The sequence below is a fragment of the Candoia aspera genome, chromosome 13 (assembly GCF_035149785.1).
Source record: "Candoia aspera isolate rCanAsp1 chromosome 13, rCanAsp1.hap2, whole genome shotgun sequence".
Classification (NCBI taxonomy): Eukaryota; Metazoa; Chordata; class Lepidosauria; order Squamata; family Boidae; genus Candoia; species Candoia aspera.
The window spans coordinates 10,267,666-10,290,109 of record NC_086165.1 but is presented as its reverse complement, the minus strand read 5'-3'; the positions used below and the strand labels follow the sequence as shown (position 1 = coordinate 10,290,109).

The 22,444-nt window shown below is 43.1% G+C and overlaps 2 protein-coding genes across 2 annotated transcripts in view; one reads left to right on the top strand and one right to left on the bottom strand.

Moving 5' to 3' along the window:
• Positions 1–22,444, top strand: part of LOC134504781 (nicotinamide riboside kinase 2-like) — a 256,317-nt gene that overhangs the window by 20,487 nt on the left and 213,386 nt on the right. The gene's annotated exons all lie outside the window — the stretch shown is intronic.
• On the bottom strand, positions 6,465–11,199 carry BLOC1S6 (biogenesis of lysosomal organelles complex 1 subunit 6). The gene is made up of 5 exons (XM_063314064.1): positions 10,863–11,199; positions 9,202–9,346; positions 8,762–8,849; positions 8,011–8,097; positions 6,465–6,940 (listed from the first exon to the last, which is right to left on the bottom strand). Exons 1-5 carry the CDS (start codon positions 10,930–10,932, stop codon positions 6,821–6,823), a joined length of 510 nt encoding a protein of 169 aa, XP_063170134.1. The 5' UTR covers positions 10,933–11,199; the 3' UTR covers positions 6,465–6,820.

The window sequence follows — 22,444 nt, the reverse complement described above, 5'->3', positions numbered from 1 at the left end:
CCAAAGGAACCAGAACCTCACTCACTCATTCCCATGACAGCTTTTCTTTGGAAGAATAGTCAATCCTCCATTCCTTCACCACTGCCCTCCTAAACAGCCAGGCCTTTACAGTTCTCCAAAATAACAACAACAACAGAGGTGAGGTTATCATCTGAAGTGGGGGAGCTTTTCCAGAGGAGAGGGGACACCACAAAGATGTCTGGCCTCCAGGGTACCCAGTGATGGCATTCTCTGGGCATACAGTAGGGATCCACAGCAAATCCTCTCTTGGATCTCCTTGGTTTTGGCACCTTCCTGAGACTTCAGCCATGTAACTTTGTCTACAATTACATTTTAATTTAACATAGCGCTATGCACATTACCCGCTCTTGCTGATCAGAAATTTTCAGGGGATTTATTTATTTGCCCAGTTGGGGGCCTTTCCTACCTGGTGAAGTTTTTAACCCTCCTGAAACTGGAATAAAAGTGAAGAGAGGCCCTGGGGTTTGTGGCACAACATGCCATAAATACCACTGGAGAACAGACAGTTAACTTTGGCAAGCGAGTTATGAAATCTAGAAAACCTTTGCCACAAGGATGTTTCCTCTCCCAGCACAGCTATGACTTGTTCAGGTTAGAAAAATGATGGCTATGAGACGGCCAAACTCCAGCTAAACATGGCTTGGAAAGCAAATTAAAACCCATCTGAGTAGCAAGGGTGTTTGCTCAGAGAATATTAAACAGCCCCAAGGCCTTGTTCATCACAAAGTACTTCATCCAAATCAAAGTTAAGCACACAGATGCTTGCTACACACCACAGTAAAATGGCAAAAAGCAAAAGCAGAACAAGGCTATCACCCCTCTGTGTGTGTGTTTCTCTCTCTCAAACACAGTCACCCAACCTTAAATGCTAGCTAGCCTGTAATGCAGAACTCTGAACCAGACCGGACCCTGAATTCAAATATTTGGCTGCTAAATTCAAATCAAGAAGTGGACTTCAGCCTTCTCCCTTTGCAAGTTTTGGAGATAAAACCATTCCTCCTCTTTTTCCAGTTTCTTTCCCTCTCAGATTGTGCTTTCTGTTCTTCCTTGAGCCTTTCCTAGACCTTCCATCCTGGGTATGTGATTTTAAAATGCACACTTAAAAATGGATCAGACTGATAAACAGGAACCAGTCCTTTCCTTAAGAAATAAGACTCTTCTACCTTTCCTAGCCTATTTTCTTTCAGATGAGCTTGGGACTACAACCTCCAGCATTCCCAGCCAGTATCCTGGGTTGAAATGCTAGAAGACATACTTGGAGATACCAGGTCCAGAGGGCTGGGGTATGCTCATGAAAAATTGAATCTGAAGCAATTAGAAAACACTTTTTATTCAACACAGTTCAAGCTTTCTACTTCCTTCACACCAGGTCCATCTATCATGCATCCAAATGGCTTCCTTATTCCTTTTTTATGATTTTGTATCATATTTTCTAGTCTGCTGAGTTTTACCGTACACCATCCAGAGTTAGTTTGGAGTCAGGAGGTGTCCAAATTGAATATATTAAATTAAATCTCAGTATATTGTGCAAATCCAGCCAGCTGTGATTTATCCAATACCTCATAATCAAGCAAACCATGATGGGAAGGTGGGACTTCTCCTCTTGCACAGCCTCTCTGTGCTCCAAGGCCCATCTTGCACTTTCAAGACATAATTACAGAGGGATGTTCCCATCTACAGTGAGATAACTGACTCATTTTGGCCAGCTTTCTCTGCCAGCTTCACCGATGGCACCAAGGGCTGAACTTGGCTGAGATCTTTATTATTCCAATTTCTATCACCGCCTATCTCCCCCTGAAAAAAACACCCACATCTTTTGCATGTAGTTCTACCAGGTGTTGTGGTTGAAATCTGCCAGATTTGCTTCCAAGTAAACACACAATATGATCAGGCTGTTAACTGGAGAAGGGCTTCAATAAGCAACATGTGACTTGTGTTCCTGGATCTGTGATTTGCCCATCCGGCCTAGTGAAAGGACTAGTGTATTCTCAAAGCAACCAAATCCCAAAAGGAATCAATTTAATTGGCACAGGTTGTCCCATGAATCTATCTCTGTCCCAGCAAAAGCTGCTCTAAGTGAAATGCCTCTTGCCCAACAAAATAAGCTATTTTGGGGCCCCTTTTTCCAAGACAGAAGAAAGAGAGATTCTTTATTTAAAGTGACTATAGAGTCTTTACAATGTCTTGCCCTTTAACAAGGTTTAACCTCTGAGAGCTATTCATGTTTTATCAATGAGTTAGATTTTTTTTTAAGTTAATGAGCTTTGACTTTTCATTTAACTTTGTTGGTTTTGCTGCATTTCCGGAGCATTGCTTTTTTGCAGAACATAAATTATAAATCAAATAAGCTTCCATTATTGCGTGTCTGGATTCCTAAAACAGGCTCTGGGAACAGATGACTGGCCCATGATGAATTTCAGAACAATTTTTTTTTACTGCACCACACCTTTGAATACTGTATATTAGAGGACCGTCATGTATCCACATTTGCCTGGAAGGAAGACTACAGACAGTCACAAGCCATAATATCTAAATGAAGCCTCTGTGTTCAGGAGTAGTCCACCATCAAATATCACTATTAGAGGCAGATCTAAGATGTACCACAGCTTCCTCACTCAGCTCATAGACCTTTCAGGAGCACCTGACAGCAAACTAGTTGTTGGATTAAGCAGGCCTTTAAACTGAATCTGACAAGTTTCTTATATCCATCAATCAATGTTACACTTTACCAAGATGGTGGATTTTAAACTGAAATACAGCATGCAGAAAGGTGGAGCTGGAAAGTCTCTCTCAGAAGACAAAATCTCGTCCAACAAGCCTTACTGAACAAGCTGCATCGTCTAAAACAGTATCCTTGCCTTTCAATAAATTTTTGTTAAAAAGTAAACCAAGATTCCTCAGCTGCTACAACCCCACGGAAAGGTTAGCGGGCCTGAAGTTAGTCTCCGCAGGCTCAGAGGCAGGAACCGAACTTTGCAACTGACAGCAAAAAAACAAGCTCCCATCCGCAACTCAGATCCCACGCGGATCTCTCCCCCTCGTCTTCAAATTCCGGAGCCTCTTTTGCAATGAACGCGGAGCCTGCAGTAGTTTTGAGAGCGAGCAGCGGGGTGCTCCAGCCGCGTTGGGCGACCTCCTCAGGATGATGGGAGCTGTTTCTAAGGCAGTTAGAAAAGTTCGGGGTGGGGGGAGGATCTCCGCACCTGAACCACCACCACCTCCTCCTCCTCTTCCTCCTCCGAAGCGAAGGCCGCTCACTCACCTGCCAGGAAGAGCCGCCCAGCGCCGCCGCCGCCCGCTTCTCCGAAATCGCTGCGCCCAGCTGTAGCTCCGCACCAGAGCCGCCGCCGCCGCCTGTTGCGCAAGGTCCGCTAAGTCACCCGCCCAACCCGGGGAGAGGCCGCCGCTGGAGACAAATAAGCGCCGCTCCCCAGGGCCAGGGAGGAGCCGCCCAGCAGGAAGAGAGAACTGGCGGTCCGGCCCAGGTCCGCGCAAGCCGAGGGCTCCTGAGCGCGCTCTCTTTAACGCCCCGCGCGTCTGCGGGCGGCTCTAACCGTGGCGGAGGCGCACCGGTTTGCGGGGAGGAAATCAGATGTTTTGAGCCCCGGCACCTCTTTTCCGATCTGGGGGATGCAGGGCTGCGCTGCCCCAGAAAGGCTGCGCGGTCGCGCTGCCGGACCTCTGGGGGTCCCTGCGCGTTCGCTGCGCTGCTTTTTCCGTGACCAAGTTTTTCCCACCAAGGGAAACGCGGTCCTGTGATCTGGGTCGGCCGCCGACAGTCTGGAGTGCTTCAGGGTTCAGGGAAGCAGTGCTGGCTGGGAATGAGGGGAACCGTAGTCCACCAGGCCTGCCGGATGAGTTATTCTTCCAATTCAGAGCCCTCAAGACATGCAGGCCTTCCACCCCCATCATCCACAGCCCTCCTCAGTCGGATTACAGTTCCCCAAATTCTTGTTGACAATGGCGGCCGGGGTTTATAATCTAAATTATTTGGAAGACAGCTTGGCTTTTTAAAAGGCCGTTAATCACATTAGGTAGGCAAGGTGGTCTAGCTCTACAGAATTAGATGGAAGGAACTAGGGGGCCTTTGAAAGGTAGGGTCAAGAAAGCCCTCAATGCTGCAAGTGAAGCTCTGCCTTTTTGACGGGTGACACAAAATACAAGCTGGGCTTCAATCACTTTGTTGTGGCTGTCATCAAGACTTTTTTGACCATACCCTGCAAGGAATAGATCTGAGATCCTGAGCTGAGAAACTGACCGACTGCTGTGACAAAAGGGATACTGGTCTAAATAAACCTTTGGTCTAATCCTGGCGATGGCTTTTATTGCTTATTTATCTCAGTGGGGTTTTCCTCAAGTTGGCAAGATGCACAGCCTGCCTTTCCTCAGAAGCTTAAGGGGGTGTATGTAAGGCTCCTCTTGCCCATTTTCCCCACATTGGCCACACTGACAGGTTGGGCTGAGAGTGTGTGTCTGGCCCAAAGTCACCCCAGGACCTTTTGTGGTGGAAGGTGGGCTTCAACCTGGGTTTCCTTGGTGCCGGTCCAACTTCTTCCCTGCACGTGGACTCTCTAAAACTTCAGTGGCAAATATCACCATGTCAAAAAACATGGCACTCCACAACTTAACTTTGAATCCTGACCTGCAGAAAGTAGTAAATACTTGCCTTTGATTTTTTTTAAAAAGGGAGCATGTCAATTACTTTTCCCTTCCAGCATTGAAGTAACAGCTGGAGTTAGAGCAAGCTGCCTCAGAAGCCCTTCTGGTTTACCCAAGATTCTTGCAGGTGGAAGCAGCCAGATGTAATTTTGCCCCTTTCCACACCCAGAATCAAACTAGTCTCCATTTGTAGGTATGACACAGCCTGGTTTGCTGACTCTGAAGGCAAGGGGATGAGCTTGAAAGAACTCACGGAGCTCAAGTTCATCTGGCAGAGCGACTCTGCATGCATGTTAGGGACTGATAATATATCACTCTGTGGCAGCAACATAAGCAGCACAGATATTTAAAGGTCTTTGTCGTGGCCTTGGGTAACAAGGAAAAGCAGGATGTAATACAAAGACACACAAGCTGGAACAGATCTGGCCGTGGCTGGGAATGCTTTCATAGCTACATGGAGCTCCTTGACTTGTGGCTTGTTCCAAGTGTTTGCGCTGTTTACGAGCAGTTTCTTGGCAGCACTTTTAGAAGTGGTTTGCCGGGGCCTTCTCAGGTGTTTCTCAACTCAAGGCTAAGAAAGAGTGACAGGTCTGAAGTCACCCAGCTTCCCTGCCTAGAGGACAACTTGAACTCAGGTCTCCTGGCTCCTAGTCCACACCTTTAACCACTACACAAAACTGCCTAGCCCCCTAAATATGTTAATTCAGTTTCCCAAACAACCTAGTTGGTCGGAGGGAGTGCAGCATTGGAATTATAAAGCATGGGGTAGAGACTTAGCTGAACCTGAAACTGGTAAGTTTAGCTGAGACTTAAGTACCTGGAACTTGATTTTTAACCAGTGAGGGAAAGATCTCTATTGGGTAGGATGATGTAAAAATCCTATCAACTTTTGTTGTATCTTTTGCTGATTTTCTTCCATCCTATTTTAATCAAACTATATAGTCTAATTTTTTTGATAATTGATTACAAATTAGGCTTTAACCCTAGGCTTATTACAATCTTCTCCAGATCTCCTGTCTCTGTTCACATACCTCAGTTCTGTTTGCTGGTTGAGAATGATACAACCACACCATTTTTTTTCCCCACAGGCAAGCAGACTCTTTTTAATCATGCATTTTGTTGCCTGACTATTACAGATAGTGCTTGATGGACCCCCAAATTACAGTAACTAGAATAGACTGGACTTTGAACGGAGAAGTATTTGACACACAGCAACAACTGCTGAGAACATGGAGTGACCCTACAATCTGCCACCGGCATTCAATTGTACAGTCTGTGCTGACGCTGTTTTATTGTTTTGTTACCTGTGTTTATGATATTGATGCTGCACACCCACCATTCTAATGCTGCTTATTACCAAATGTCTCCTTCAAAGCTAGATCAATCTGATGGGCGCAAGCGTCAACAACTTTTCTGTTGTTCCCAAGTACGTGTTCATTCAAAGATGCCCATCTTTTGTACGTTCTGCTAAGAAATACAGCGATATACATGGGTCTAGCAGGTTTCCATGGCACAGATTCATCTGCTTTTCCTGAAATTAGGTGCTGTGCAAGACATTCCTCTTCATTGCACCAACATTTTTGCATGTATGTTTCTTCTGTTGTGCCATCAGTTCTTAATCCAGCAAGATCCTGCAGAAGAACTGAGGCCCTGGCTGGCTATTCCACCAAGTTGTCTTTGGACACTTTGAACTCGGAAGGTTGCCACAAGGATTTCTATCTGTGCTCCCTACAGTTGCAAAGCTCCCTTCCTACAGCAAAGGGATACGGAAGGATGGGCGATAGCTAGAGTATATTTAATGAGGTAGAGTTAAACTGTTAAGGAACACGTTTGGGTTTGGGACAGGTGCACACCAGTGAAGACCTTGTAAGATGTTGGAATGAGTGCCGTATCCTGTTTCTTCAAAAAATAACTTGACCCAGCAATATTAGCAAAGCACTAATCAAAAAGTGGTTTTGAGTAGCTCATATGGTACACTTTCTCTTCCTAGCTCCTTGCTAATAGCAAGATAGAAATATTAAGACTGTGCTAGTAGGCTTCTTGGCAAGATAGAACATGAGGCCGTGGGGCAGATCCTCATCTCCCCAACGAGTCCAAAGAATATTATAATTAGCACAACACGTCAGTACATGTTGGGCTTTCATGTCCTTTTTGCTGGTTTGGCGGTTAACTGTTTTTCTCTCTCCAGCTCCTTCTCCCGTTGCTGTTCTCGTTCTAGTTCCTCCTTCTGCCGCTTCTGCTGGAGTTTGAGCGCTCTTCTCTGAAAGGAGGGAACATTGGAAAGCCAAAGAATTACATTTGAGAATACCACAGCATTGTTATTCTGCTATTATTCTTCTCAGGCCTCTTAGCTTTTGTTTCCTCTCCATGTAGTACTAAAATGGATCCTGCAAAAAGCTTATCTTCATTCTATAAAAGTACTTCTGTTTCAGGGTTACAGCCAGTTCGTTCCAAACTGGTCCTTCCCTGATTTTTTTCAAAACATTTTTCTTCTTTTCCAACTGATACTCTGCACAGTTGAGAAGATTCAATTCCTTTTATAAGCCTTAGAGAAAAAAACTGTTCTTCTAGAGTTGCATTTTACTTTTTGTACTTATGCACACTTCTGAGTCCTCTGAAGTATGATGACCCCTCCCTTTCTGCTTTCTTTGATACCATTTTAGCACTTTTTCAGTGGGCATTCCTCACCTGAGTTTACTGTTACAAGGAGAAGAGATGATTTTATCAAGAGCAAAATCCTATGCAATGTCCATGAACTGCAATTCTAGAGAAAATGTTCTGTAAATTACAGATGCGTCCTAATTCCTACAAAATTTCCGTGACATGGTTCGCTAGGTCACGTGACAATCCAGTATTTCATTTTCATCTTTTTGCTAAAATTTATAAGAGGAAAGAGAACTCCCTCCTCAGGTACCATCTATAAGCATCTATCGCCCAGCCCAAGCTTATGTATGTTTACTCAGAAATAAGTCTTGCTTTGTTTTAGTGAAGGTAACACACAGGACTATAGCTTCAATCCATGACAAGCCTTATATGCAATTAATGCTATATTACTTTACTGAGACATTCCACTGAAAGCAGAGAACTGCACTTATTGATATTATAATAGTAAAGAGGCCTACTCTGGTAATAGATTCAATTAAACATGATATTAAAAGATGGAATTTAATTTGAATGAATGGCAACATTTCAACTACTGAACATTCATGAAAATACTAGTTTAGAATGGAGTTATAGCAAGAAAATATAGGACTTCAGTTTTGATCTGCAAGGTCTTGAAACAGTACACTCTTTGCCCACATTTTACTAGCCAAGTGAAATAAAACTCACTTTCAACTTTGATGTCTTCTCATGCAGCAGCAGCATCTCTTTCCTAATGTTTACCAACTTATTGTGATAGTATTTTGCTTCTGAAAACTTAAAGAGAATAGAACATTCAGTGACGCTAGATACTGTATATCGCAAAGGTAGGATTAGGGTTACTCTAAAACAAATTTGAGTAACTTTAAAAAAACAAGGAACTTGGACATTTCTTGAGGATACTAAAATGTACATAAAACTATTCTAGGTACAATTCCTTAAAAGCAAGGCTGAACAACTCAGTAGGAGGTATCTCCAAGAGAAAAAAATATTACTAGGATGTAAGGTCACTACTGTGTGTCTAGAGTTCACTAAAACTAAAATACAGAATCCTTTCACAAACTCTGAAAGGCTACAGAATACCAAAAGCTACTTCTGAAGCTCTTCACAATTAGCTCTTCTAAATAAACTATTTAGACTCCAATAGTTTATTGAACCTAGCTCCAGCCATCAATAATAATTTTGTTACAAGCAAAGTATATTATCTCCTGAACCATATGCAAAGTCAAAGGGCTTATACATGCCTAAATCAGTTCAAGATCAAACTTACGTTTTTCTGTTTTAGTACAGCACATGAAAGCATACACACTCATTGTTGGATGTTCCCATTTAGTACAAGACACTGTTATATATGCAAAACACTTTGTGTATTTCTGCAGAAAAGGGAAGTTCAACAGCAACAGTCTTCTAATTAAGTCAAATCTAACAAAAACACACTTACCAGCATGTTGATATCAAGAATTGAATTACATTCTTTGAACTTCGAAATTTCTTGTTGTACAGTTTCTAATAGTACTTCTTGGTTCTGTCTGAAAGGATAAGAGTAATTTAAAAATGCATTTTGAAATCAATTCTAAGAAAATGTAGTAGTGATATGAAAAATTCCATCTTAGAAATTCTGAATGCTATCTGCCTGCCAAGATTCAGAAGCTTTCCCAAGCATACTACACCACTCACTTCCCTAAACATCACAGCTTGATTTGGGGAAGAGGGAAATGCAAACAATGTTGTATATCCCTGAAATAAATATGCAGATAATTTTGAACTTTCAACAGGAGACTCAGTTAAGAAGTAGATTAATTCTACTAACAAACTATCAATCTGGGGTTTGTACCATATATAAAAGTCCAATAACTAATTTTTTTTCTTTAAGTTACATACGTGAGCTCTTTTAAGGCTAGTTTTGATCGTTGTAGGTCAGGTAAATAATGCGAAATCAGCCCTTCTGTTAGCTGCTCCACAGCTTTCTTATCTATGATAGGAAAGTCTTCTATTAGCCCTTCATCAGGAGAATTATCGTTAAGATCTGAAACAGAGGAGTTGATAAAAATTATCATGGAAAACTTCTAAACCAAGAACTCTCAGAATTATTACAAGACATAAACTGTTTAATTCTCAGTTACCCTACTGACAGCCTGATACTATTAGTGCCTCTTAAAAATGCGACATTTGTAAATGGAAATTAATTGTTATTAAATAAATAGAAACTTCACTGGCTTTGAGAACTCTTTAGCAAGAAGTCACACCTCACTTAAAAATGTTCCATATGTGTAACTGCAGGCTGACCAACAGGAACTGAACTAGTACCATTTTTCTTGAGCATGGTGATAAAATGATTAAAAAATTAAAGATCTTCAACTGCATGCTGCCCTATTGTTTGATTAACTGCTAACGTAAAGTTATTTCTCTTGCATTATTCGCTCAGAGCTTATTAAAAAGCAGGAGTACATACCCTTTCTCCACTTTAGTTAAGATACTTAGAACAGCTGTTTATCTTACTAATTCTCAGTAACAAACATGGGCAAATGGAAGAGAAAGAAGCTCCTCTCAGGATGCTTCATTCTACATTTTAGGTGATTTATTGCTCAAAGAAATTTCATACTGTTGTGGGGAAAATACCCACTTAAATTAAGAAGCAACTGGAGATAGATGCAACAAATTATCTGTATTGACATGCACAAACTACTCTGCAGGAGTCACTGGGCTCCCTGCCAAAGATCTGCAGAAGAGCCCTGAACAAAGCAAGGCTACAGGTTATATATTTTCGGTTTGTTATAGTGCAAGAAAATATTGTAAATCATAGTGCAACCTCTACACCGGAATGCCTTTGATAAGAGACTGGGGGAATGTAATGATTGCCTATCCTAAAACACCATCAGACTCATAAACAGGATCATAAAGATATCTGATTTATTAAAGAATAGTATGCAGGATCACAAAGAAAGCTGAGAATGGAAAAAGCGCGCCAAATGCAAACTAAAAAACCCTCGGTACAAACGAGATCCCTCCCCGCGTAGAATCTTCCCAGGCTCACAATCCCAGGTGCTCCCAACGGCTCCTGATGGTCCGCGGGAAAAGTCCTTGAGTAGACCACATAACCCAAACACATTCCACAGATACAGAGCTTGGCACAATGTTTCACAGCAGCTCCCTCCCACCATAAACGCGCGTCAGCACCATGGCAGTGAAAGGTTACGATGTACAGTGCACATTGAAACTGAACATGACAGGGAAACCTTACTACGGCGCCCCTGCATTCCTTCATTCTATCAGGGTTCTGCCCTACTAGATCAGTGTTTCCCAACTTTAAGATGTGTGGACTTCAACTCCCACAATTGTATGTATGTAAAACATAAATATAAGGGAGAGGGGGGGCCGTCAGGGTTTAAGAGGCAACCCTGCCGAAAACTGGGAAAGCTCGGGCCCGGCGCGGCTTTCCGGACCGGCTGAGCGGAGTCCCAGCAACGGGCTTGGCGCCTTGGACTACAAGTCCCATCACCCCCAGCGGGCTCTGGGCCACCTCGCCGTCCAAGTCCACCTACCTAAGGCGTCGTCGTTCAAAGCTCCGGGCGGCCATCCCGCCTCCACCTCCGGCGCCTCTGCCAAACTCATCGCTCTCTCCCGAGGCCAGCGACGGGACCGACCCCGCAGGATAGCCGCCGCCGCCGCCAAGCTTCCCGGCCTGGCCGAGGCGTAGCGAGCCTGACCGGTCGGACCTCCTCCACGCGGCGGTGTCAGGAGAGGGGCCCGCGAGGCGGCTTCACCGGGCCTTCCCGTCGCCGGGATCCCCTACAGGGCGTGGGGGGGGTGAGGTATGGGACGGGCAGGCCTCAACTTCGCAGAACAGTAGGCCTTCCGGGCAAGCCCGGGCGAGAGACGCCCGCGGAGGAAGGTAGAGGCACGAAATGGAGACTAGCCACGCCGTCAGATCTGGAGAGGGACTTTCCGGGTTCATTATCCAAGTTGTAATCTCCCCCCCTTCAATTTCTTAAAAAAAAAAGTGAGCTGCCCTTTAAAAGCCATGGAGACGAAGGGAGTTAGGATTGGAGGAAAGTAGGCTCATATGGTATAATCCCGATCAGCTTTCTTAAAGTGTAGTCCGAGGACCCCTGGGGATCCCCCAAGGCCCCCCCAAGGGTCCGCGAAATCAAAATTATTTGCCAGATAGTAAAGTTATTTGCAAATTTTTAAAACAAGGTCACTCTTCTCATTATTTTCTTTAATTTGTTAAAAATATATATAATTTTTTCATGAAAAATATTTTATTTGAGGTTAATATCTAATTCATTTAATATTGTAATTTTACATGGTTCAATAAATAAATATTCTATGAATGAGTCGATTTTATTTTTTAATATGGTAAATAAATAAAATAATAATTAATATTAATAAAACTCATGCAAGTAAAAGCGCTTTGGGGGTCCTCCGTAGTTTTTAAAAATGGGAAGAGGTCCTAAGAGCAAAAGGTTTAAGAAACCCTGATCTAGATAATCCGAAACAGACATTTAACATATATCTAGACCCATTAACTGTAGCTAGATAAACTTACGTTCGGATTTCTGTGAGATAGCTAGCTATGCACACACATACACGTACACACACACTTCTTGGAATGAACTGTTTCTTCCTTGGGTGCAAAAATCAGCGGATTTCCATTCTTTATCCCGAGATTTATGCTGTCAGTCGCTCTATACTTGTTTCCTCTATCTCTAGATAGAACCTTAACGCCGGGGCGCCGAAGTACCTGGTTGCTAGGTAGGGTGGGTGGGTTGCCTTAGCAACGCCAGCTGTTCAGGGAGAGCGCTGGGTCCTTTCCACGCCCTTGGGGGAAGCTCCTGTCAGATCCAGCCCCTCTATTAATATCTGCAGGGCTGCTTACGCCTCCCTGTTAATTCTGGGTGCCCAGGGGTGATAGCAGTTTTTCAACATAATTCCTAGGCTGAGTTATGGTAGTTTGTTGGCAATTTGATTTTCCAGGATTGCACAGCGGATAAGACGAGTCTGCTAGGTTATCTCACACAGTGCACCACGCCCTTAGGTTCTGAAGGATGCTCAGATACTGAGGTCAGCTGGAGGGTTTTTGCCTCTAATTCTGACATGAAAAAGCTATAGTTGTCATTTGCTTTCAGATATATAGTTGTTAAATTAGACAGTATGATACAGCCTCTCTTTCGGGCTCAGTTTGTGAATATCTAGAGGATATCAATATTTAAGTGTGCCCTGTAGGTCTTAACTAAATTGCATTACTGGTCTCTAGCCATTTGCCATTTGAATGGTAAGAAAACCAGCACCATCAAAATATCAACTTGTGTATTATATTTTGATGAGCCTCTGCGTGCAGATTGTTTTTTCCTTAAGTATTACAACAGAGTATTACAACTCCTTGCTTTCTGGCAGGAGATAAATCTTGGCTCATCTTAGGGGACAAGGACTCTCCTTCAAAAATATTTTTTAGGGGACTAGGACTTCAAACATTTTCAAAATGCTCTATACCACAGAGTTGCATTCGTATACTGGATCAAATGCAAATATATGCAGGTACGTGATTATTTAACAATGAGAGAGAATAAAAATGGGGAAATAATGTGTACTGAGGGAACTCCTCAGAACAAGAAGGAGAATTAAAATGGAAACCCAAAGCCAGAAAAACTGCCTGCATATGTAGGTGGTTGAGAAGTGGGCTTTAATTGCCAAACCAAAGCTTTATCCTTAATACAGGGCCTACAAGCTTGAATAGAGCTGCTTAAAATAACAGAGGGACTTCAACGTTTCTATGTCGTTTCTTCCTCCAGAAACAACTGTTCCAGATATAAATCTCCCTGATTCATACAAGATGCTAAACCATAATGTGGTTTGCTTGGTTATGACTTAGCTTACTGTGTAAACCCAACAATTGTGGTTGGTAAATCTTGGCTTATGTGTCAGCATGTTGTGTGAACCTAGCTACTTGTGGCTTATTGAATAAAACATAATTAAGCAAATCATGGCTTGGCATCATAAACAAAGCCGTATCCTAGAACAGTGGTGCTGTTGGTCAGCTTGGGGTAAGAGAAACTGCAATGGTGAAAATCTCTTCTAACATGCAAAGGTGTTTAGTGAAAGCTATAATCCCATCATACACAAATAACCCAAATTATGTACTGGCATATTTTGCATAAGTCACAGCATGACCTCATGTTGCAAAGTGCATAAGTTGTATGATGATGTCATACTGTATGCGATGTCACTTGCCTTTCTGCCCCCTCTCCCAAATGCTCATGATAACAATGTTGTCAGGCCATTGCTCTGTTCAAGTTTGATATTGTCTGGAGTGTAGTGATTAAGGGATGTTGTAAATTATAATCCAACCAGCGGTGTTCACAAGTTTGGTCAAAAAAGTCAAGATGGTGACCAGTTGAAGTTCCACCTGTGTTTTATGTGCATCATATCTAAAAATCAGGTAGAGCTTCAGTCACATCATTGTGGATGTCATCTTGACTTTTCTGACCACACCCTGCAGGCACCCTTGAATCCAACACAACAGGAATTACACATAGGTATTTTCAGATAGGAACAACTGCATTTGATACAAGCATATCTTATAACCATTGTAGATACACAAATTACTTCGGCTACAATTACTTCCTTTCCTTTTCTTTATTCTAAAAATGTTATAATGACTTTTTCTGATGGTCTGGAGTAGGAGGTAATCCCAATCATTTTATTAATCTAAACCAGTGTTTCTCAACCTTGGCCTTTTGAAGATGTGTAGACTTCAACTCCCAGAATTCCCCAGCCAGTTTTGCTAGCTGGGGAATTCTGGGAGTTGGTTCACACATCTTCAAGTAGCCAAGGTTGAGAAACACTGATCTAAACCATAATCTGCTGGCATAGGAGAGAGATGAACCCAACATATTCTGCACTGAGTGCATGCAGCTTGTACCTCAGACAATATGATAAATGGACAACAAATCTAAAGCAAATATGTTCACCAGTCCTTATTAGTCTAGGGAGAAAATCCTGATGCTCTTGGGGGAACAAGTGCAGAGGTACTTGGTGCCAACATGTATATTCCAAACAATGGTTATCACCAGTTAAATCTTATTTAGTTAGTCCTAGATCTTAATTAGCTTTTTCCACAACAATTGGGCTATGAATAAAACAATAGTTTTGGAGAGGCAGGAAAAAACATACTTACTTTCTTTTAAAATAGTTTATGAACTTATTATGCCTCCTAGGATTGGCATTTCCTTCTGTGAAAAAGTGAGGGAGAATCACCCTTCTAAAGTGAGACACCTACAACAGTCTGTCTTATTCATCAGTCTGCAGGAGGCTGATCCAAAACTTTTTAAGTGTATAAACAGGTGCCTGCAATGGCTGATTGAAAATGGACAGACCTGTGTTGCAGAGTGACTTGGGAAAAGTGAACATCACAGACTCCCCATGCAAACCCTAACACATTATATTATCTGTAAAGTAATGTAACTAATTCTAGATTTTTTTCAAATCTCAGGATTGTTTGGGATTTTATTTCCATGTGTTGGGGTTGGTACTAGGAGTGCGTGATGTTCAGTTCAAAATATTTTCAGAGCATTTGTGGAATGCAGAACTTCTATAAAGTTTATAAGTGAACCATGGCCTTTTTCAAATGACTAAAAAAAAAAAAGATTACAGAACATTCCTGCATTCATAGATGCAAGAAACTAAATGTTCTGAAGCAGGAGGAGGAAGAAAGATTACAGTGTCCATTCAGCAAAAAAAAATATCCAGATGAAATAAACCTCCCATTAAAAGTGTTAAACCTTAATTAAAATAAAGCATTTTCAAAATATTTATTAATAACTGCTGGTCACCGAGTAGTCCTCACTTAATGACCACAAGACTGGCATTTTGGTTCCTAAGCGAAGTGGTCATTAAGCAGATCTGACCTGATTTTACAACCTTTTCTGTTGCAGTCGTTAAGTGAATCACTGCAGGCATTAAGCAAACTATGAGGTCATTAAGCAAATCACACAGTTCCCCATTGATTTTGTTTGCCATAAACCAGCTGGAAAGGTCAAAAAAGGCAATCATGTGACCACAGGACACTGCAATAGTCATAAATGTGAATTGGTTGCCAAGCGCCCACATTGTGATCATGTGACGGGGACACCGTGACAGTTGTGAGGACCGGTCGTAAGTCAGTTTTTTCAGCACTGTCCTAAGTCTGAACCATCACTAACCGAATGGTTTTTAAGTGAGGACTACCTGTATGGACTATATTTATTAGATTAGAAGCTCAATCTTATGCATCCTTATTCTGAAACACACTCCTGTTCACTGAATAGAATTTATTAGGTAATCTTATGATTCAGTAGGACTTAAAGGAAGCTTATGATTTTGTACACTTCTGATATAAACTTAGCTGAATATAGTGGGATTACTTGTATGTAAGCATAAGTTTAAATTGAAAATGTACCCAGGATTGCAGGCTTTCTTCAGAAAGGATCAAGGTTAAAAGAAAGATAGTACTGGGTTTTAGTATAGGATTAGACTGGGTTCGCATGGGGCTAAGCTGTGGTTTCTTTTAACAGCGATTTGTGGAATAAGCCACATTGGTCCTCATACTCTTCTCCTGACAGTTTTGTTTCTTTTGGATAGAAGCTTGCATCATCAGGATCTAAAGATCTCAGTGGCAAGATAAAAGAAGAAATGCCAATGGCAGGTTGAAGAAGCCAATCATTAGTCAAAGGAACTGGGAGGACTTGTTGCAAACAGGTTTTTGCAGTTTTGATTAATATTGCCTATTGTTATGAATGCTGGGATATTTAAAAAGCAGGAAGTGACAAGTTGAAGGGATCTCTCCTTTCCCATAATTGTGAGCAGTTGTGGTCAGTAGGAGGCTTTTGATGTACTTGGCAGATATCCAAGGGATTTGAAGTCAGTCAGTGAAAACTCCTGACTCCATGGGTCAGGTGGGAGTGGAAGGGATTAAATGGGCCCTGTGATGTCTTACAAGCAATATCCTAATCCTGCATGAAAGTGTGGAGCTTCTATCATGATGCTTTGTCAATTTGGCATCACTGCGGGGAGGAACAGGCCCCTAGGCCTTACTCCCAATTGTTTAAGGATGCAGTAATAAAGTGGATGCCTTCCCCATTATATGCTTAAATAAAGATGGTAAGGGGAATTATTTTTTAATTATCTTTTAATCTGTCCATTGAATTCAATATTCTTTAAATGTACATTAATGTTTTGGGGGTTATTTCATTGCTTTCATAGCAAAGAAAGGGGAAAAGGAGAAAGACAAAATAGGGGGGAAAAGAAACAACAAAAATTGTTTAGTCTTTTTTTAAAAAAACACATCAGATCTTGATCACACAGAATATTTATCATTCTTTCCTCTGTATTGATAGAATGCCAGATCATCAACAGAAAGCAAACACATATTGGTGATCCAAGATCATAAATCTGAGATCATGGTATTTCTAAAATTGAAGAATCATCTTTTTTCCTGCCCCCCTGCTGAACAAATCTATGATTCTTCATATAGTAAAAAGCCACACATTTTTGGGATATTATTCAAAAGTATATTCATCTTTTTCAACCATATTGAGCTTTGTAATGCCATAGTAACAAATCTATAAATATTAAATCAAAAAGGCAACAGTGAGACAATTCCATATTATATGAATAATATCCCCACACCTATTTTATACTTCCAAAATAATACTGCTGACAGCCAACACTTTAAAAACTTTTTTGTAGTGTCCAGTCAGCATGAAGAAGAACGTTTGATTAAATTAGTCTCATCCTAATAGCAGAAGCTTCAGCAAAGGATCGTTACCTTGTCGTGGTGCTGGAGCTTGAGCACCTCAATGATGCCATGAGCTAAACCGTGAAGGGCCACCCAAGACGGGAAGGTCATGACAGAGAGGTCAGACTAAATGCGATCCCTGGGGAAGGTAATGGCAACCCACCTCAGTATTCTTGCCGCGAAAACTAAATGGATCAGACAACCAGAGATATGTCGGTATACCATCGGAAGATGAGACCCCCAGGTCGGAAGATGGTCAAAATGCTACTGGGGAGGAACAGAGGATGAGCTCAACTAGCCCCAGACGTGATGACGCAGCTAGCTCAAAGCCGAAAGGACGGCTAGCGGCCGACGGTGCTGGTGGTGAACGGCGAATCCGATGTTCTAAGGATCAACACACCATCGGAACCTGGAATGTAAGATCTATGAGCCAGGGCAAATTGGATGTGGTTATTGGTGAGATGTCAAGATTAAAGATAGACATTCTGGGCGTCAGTGAACTGAAATGGACTGGAATGGGCCACTTCACATCAAATGACCACCAGATCTACTACTGCGGACAAGAGGACCACAGAAGAAATGGAGTAGCCTTCATAATTAATAGTAAAGTGGCTAAAGCAGTGCTTGGATACAACCCAAAAAACGACAGAATGATCTCAATTCGAATTCAGGGCAAGCCATCTAACATCACAGTGATCCAAATATACGCCCCAACCACAAATGCTGAAGAAGCTGAAGTAGAGCAGTTCTATGAGGATCTGCAGCACCTACTGGACAACACGCCTAAAAGAGATGTTATTTTCATCACAGGAGACTGGAATGCTAAGGTGGGCAGTCAAATGACACCTGGAATTACAGGTAAGTATGGCCTGGGAGAACAAAACGAAGCAGGACACAGGCTGATAGAATTTTGCCAAGACAATTCACTCTGCATAACAAACACTCTCTTCCAACAACCTAAGAGACGGCTTTATACATGGACTTCACCAGATGGACAACACCGAAATCAGATTGATTACATCCTTTGCAGCCAAAGGTGGCGGACATCTGTACAGTCGGTAAAAACAAGGCCTGGAGCTGACTGTAGTTCAGATCACGAACTTCTTCTTGCACAATTTAGGATCAGACTAAAGAGATTAGGGAAGACCCACAGATCAGCTAGATATGAGCTCACTAATATTCCTAAGGAATATGCAGTGGAGGTGAAGAATAGATTTAAGGGACTGGACTTAGTAGATAGGGTCCCGGAAGAACTCTGGACAGAAGTTGGCAGCATTGTTCAGGAGGCGGCAACAAAATACATCCCAAAGAAAGAGAAAACCAAGAAGGCAAAATGGCTGTCTGCTGAGACACTAGAAGTAGCCCAAGAAAGAAGGAGAGCAAAAGGCAACAGTGATAGGGGGAGATATGCCCAATTAAATGCAAAATTCCAGAGGTTAGCCAGAAGAGATAAGGAATTATTTTTAAACAAGCAATGCGCGGAAGTGGAAGAAGACAATAGAATAGGAAGGACAAGAGACCTCTTCCAGAAAATTAGAAACATTGGAGGTAAATTCCAGGCAAAAATGGGTATGATCAAAAACAAAGATGGCAAGGACCTAACAGAAGAAGATCAAGAAAAGGTGGCAAGAATATACAGAAAACCTGTATAGGAAGGATAACAATATCGGGGATAGCTTTGACAGTGTGGTCGGTGAGCTAGAGCCAGACATCCTGAAGAGTGAGGTTGAGTGGGCCTTAAGAAGCATTGCTAATAACAAGGCAACAGGAGACGACGGCATCCCAGCTGAACTGTTCAAAATCTTGCAAGATGATGCTGTCAAGGTAATGCATGCTATATGCCAGCAAATTTGGAAAACACAAGAATGGCCATCAGACTGGAAAAAATCAACTTATATCCCCATACCAAAAAAGGGAAACACGAAAGAATGTTCAAACTATCGAACAGTGGCACTCATTTCACATGCCAGTAAGGTAATGCTCAAGATCCTGCAAGGTAGACTTCAGCAGTTCATGGAGCGAGAATTGCCAGATGTACAAGCTGGGTTTAGAAAAGGCAGAGGAACTAGAGACCAAATTGCCAATATCCGCTGGATAATGGAAAAAGCCAGGGAGTTTCAGAAAAACATCTATTTCTGTTTTATTGACTATTCTAAAGCCTTTGACTGTGTGGACCATAACAAATTGTGGCAAGTTCTTAGTGGTATGGGGATACCAAGTCATCTTGTATGCCTCCTGAAGAATCTGTATAACGACCAAGTAGCAACAGTAAGAACAGACCACGGAACAACAGACTGGTTTAAGATTGGGAAAGGAGTACGGCAGGGCTGTATACTCTCACCCTACCTATTCAACTTGTATGCAGAACACATCATGCGACAAGCTGGCCTTGAGGAATCCAAGGCTGGAGTTAAAATCTCTGGAAGAAACATTAACAATCTCAGATATGCAGATGATACCACTTTGATGGCTGAAAGTGAAGAGGAACTGAGGAGCCTTATGATGAAGGTGAAAGAAGAAAGTGCAAAAGCTGGTTTGCAGCTAAACCTCAAAAAAACCAAGATTATGGCAACCAGCTTGATTGATAACTGGCAAATAGAGGGAGAAAATGTAGAAGCAGTGAAAGACTTTGTATTCCTAGGTGCAAAGATTACTGCAGATGCTGACTGCAGTCAGGAAATCAGAAGACGCTTAATCCTTGGAAAAAGAGCAATGACAAATCTCGATACAATAGTTAAGAGCAGAGACATCACACTGACAACAAAGGCCCGCATAGTTAAAGCAATGGTGTTCCCTGTAGTAACATATGGCTGTGAGAGCTGGACCATAAGGAAGGCTGAGTGAAGGAAGATCGATGCTTTTGAACTGTGGTGTTGGAGGAAAATTCTGAGAGTGCCTTGGACTGCAAGAAGATCCAACCAGTCCATCCTCCAGGAAATCAAGCCAGACTGCTCACTTGAGGGAATGATATTAAAGGTAAAACTGAAATACTTTGGCCACATCATGAGAAGACAGGACACCCTGGAGAAGATGCTGATGCTAGGGAGAGTGGAAGGCAAAAGGAAGAGGGGCCGACCAAGGGCAAGATGGATGGATGATATTCTAGAGGTGACGGACTCATCCCTGGGGGAGCTGGGGGTGTTGACGACCGACAGGAAGCTCTGGCGTGGGCTGGTCCATGAAGTCACGAAGAGTCGGAAGCGACTAAACGAATAAACAACAACAATAGCAGAAGAACCATTTAACATTTCCTCATTTATGCCTTTTCTGCTTTTTCAGTTATTGGATCTTGGGGTTCTAGTGAAAAACAAAAAAATATCCTGCAATGCTTCTTATCTTACATTATCCTAGACTCAAAAGAAATCCTGCTGTGAATTGTGCTAACAGTAACTCAGGCCACGTGAAACAATGCAACTAAGTGCCAGCAGTTTGAAAAGCATCTTGCAATTGTTTATTAGCATGATATAATCCTTCCATTTATATACTGTTCAATCATATTTGGTGCTGCAGAACATTGTTTTTCCAATTGTCTTTAAAAAGTTGTGAAATTTGTACTTTCCCTAATGGCCAAAGGATCACAAAGAAGAACTTGTTTTTCTAATTGCAAGGTAACACAGTGGCTACAGTGTACCAAGAATTTGGTTATTTGGTGCTACAAAAGAAAGGCAAAGTTGCTAGAGTATTTGCAAGTAACCATACTGTATTAGTTTTGCTAAATCTGACATTTAAAACCTTTTCACATGTTCCTGAATCCTTCCATTGCAAACATTCTGCAGCTGAGCAGGGGGCTAAATTAAACCCTAATTCCTAAGGGAGACTCATTTCCATCACTTTTCATTTCATTGGAAAAAAACTGCAAACACTCCACAAACTCTGCCTGCAGCTCATAATGGCTGAATTTGCACAGCACACTCCTCCTCAAGTTATGATTACAGGTAGTCCTCGCTTAGTGAATGCCTTGTTTATCAACTATTTACAGTTACAGTGGTGATGAAAAAGTAACTTGCATCCAATCCTCGCATTTATGACCTTCGCAGGAAAGCTGAAGTACGATAGTAAGCCGAGTGGCAGCTTCACTTAGCAATCGCTTTACTTAACAACCAAGTTGCTGGTTCCAATTATGGTCACTAAACAAGGACTACCTGCACAGACCACAATTGCTTGATTCGGACAGCATATTAAGCCAAACTCAAACCAACCATACAGTTGCATGACACAACCTAACCCATCTTATAGGTGAGAGTAAGTTTGATGAGGAAGCTGCTATTCTGAAGGATAAAAATGTACTACATCAACCATTAAATGCAAGCAGGTAACCAAAACCCCCTTTCACCCCAACAGGGATTTTGCTTTTTAAAGACTCCTGTATTCTTGCACTGGAAGCCTCCCGTTCCATTCCGCCTACAATTCCCACCTTGCACCGCGTCACGCACACGTTTAACCCTTTCGGCGTCCTCCCCGCAGCGCGGCTGAGCTCCGGGGCTGGAGCGATGTCAGGGAATCCGTGCACGTGGGAAAAAGCGGGGGAGGGAAGAGGTGGCTCTCCGCCTTGAAAACGCTGGACGGACCCTGCCTCCTTGCGATCTGGGTGATCCCGGGGCGGAGGGCGCCCACGCAGACCTTTTCGGAGCGAAAGAGGCTAGCCCTAAAAGGGGGGAGGGAGGGGCCGGAGAGGAATTCTTCGCAAAATTAGGACGCGGCCGGCGAGGCTGCCAGGGTGGCATTGAGCGCGGGGCCGGGGAGGAAGCCGAGGCAGGATTTCGTTTTTTCGTCCACCCGGGCCTAGTTTCGAAGCCCTGCCTGGTTGTGGCTCTTGGGGGGGCAGCGAGCGCGTGGTGCTGGGGAGCGCAACCAAGCTTAAGCCTGGGCGGGCTGCGCTGGTGGCAGGATAGGTGGCTGGATGGAGCGACTCGGCGGCGCTGCCTTCCCCCGACGCGACACCGCCGCTTCCGAGAGGCAGCAGATGACTTGATGAATATTCAGGCATGCCTCTTCTTATCGAGAAGCCCACACCCTCTTTGGCTAATCTCCGGGCAGCCTGGCTCTGCCCCAGCGGCATTCGTTGGTTCTCGGGGGAGGACAGCGCAGGAATTCCTGGCCCTCGGCTGGCGGTCGCCAGCGGCTCGAGGAGATGGCCCGGAGGAACGGAGCTCGTCCCCGCGGCGGGCGCCTCCTTCTCCGCCGGCAGGTAGATGAGGGTCGACGGCGTCCCCCGCCCCCCTCCAAGCCCCGGTAGCCGTCGATCGCCGTTTTCTGGAGGTCCGCGCCCGGATGTTTTTCTTGCGGTGTTTACGGTCCAGTCGTCCAACCTGCCGGTTAGGATGTCCGGGTGGATCACCGCCGCTCCTT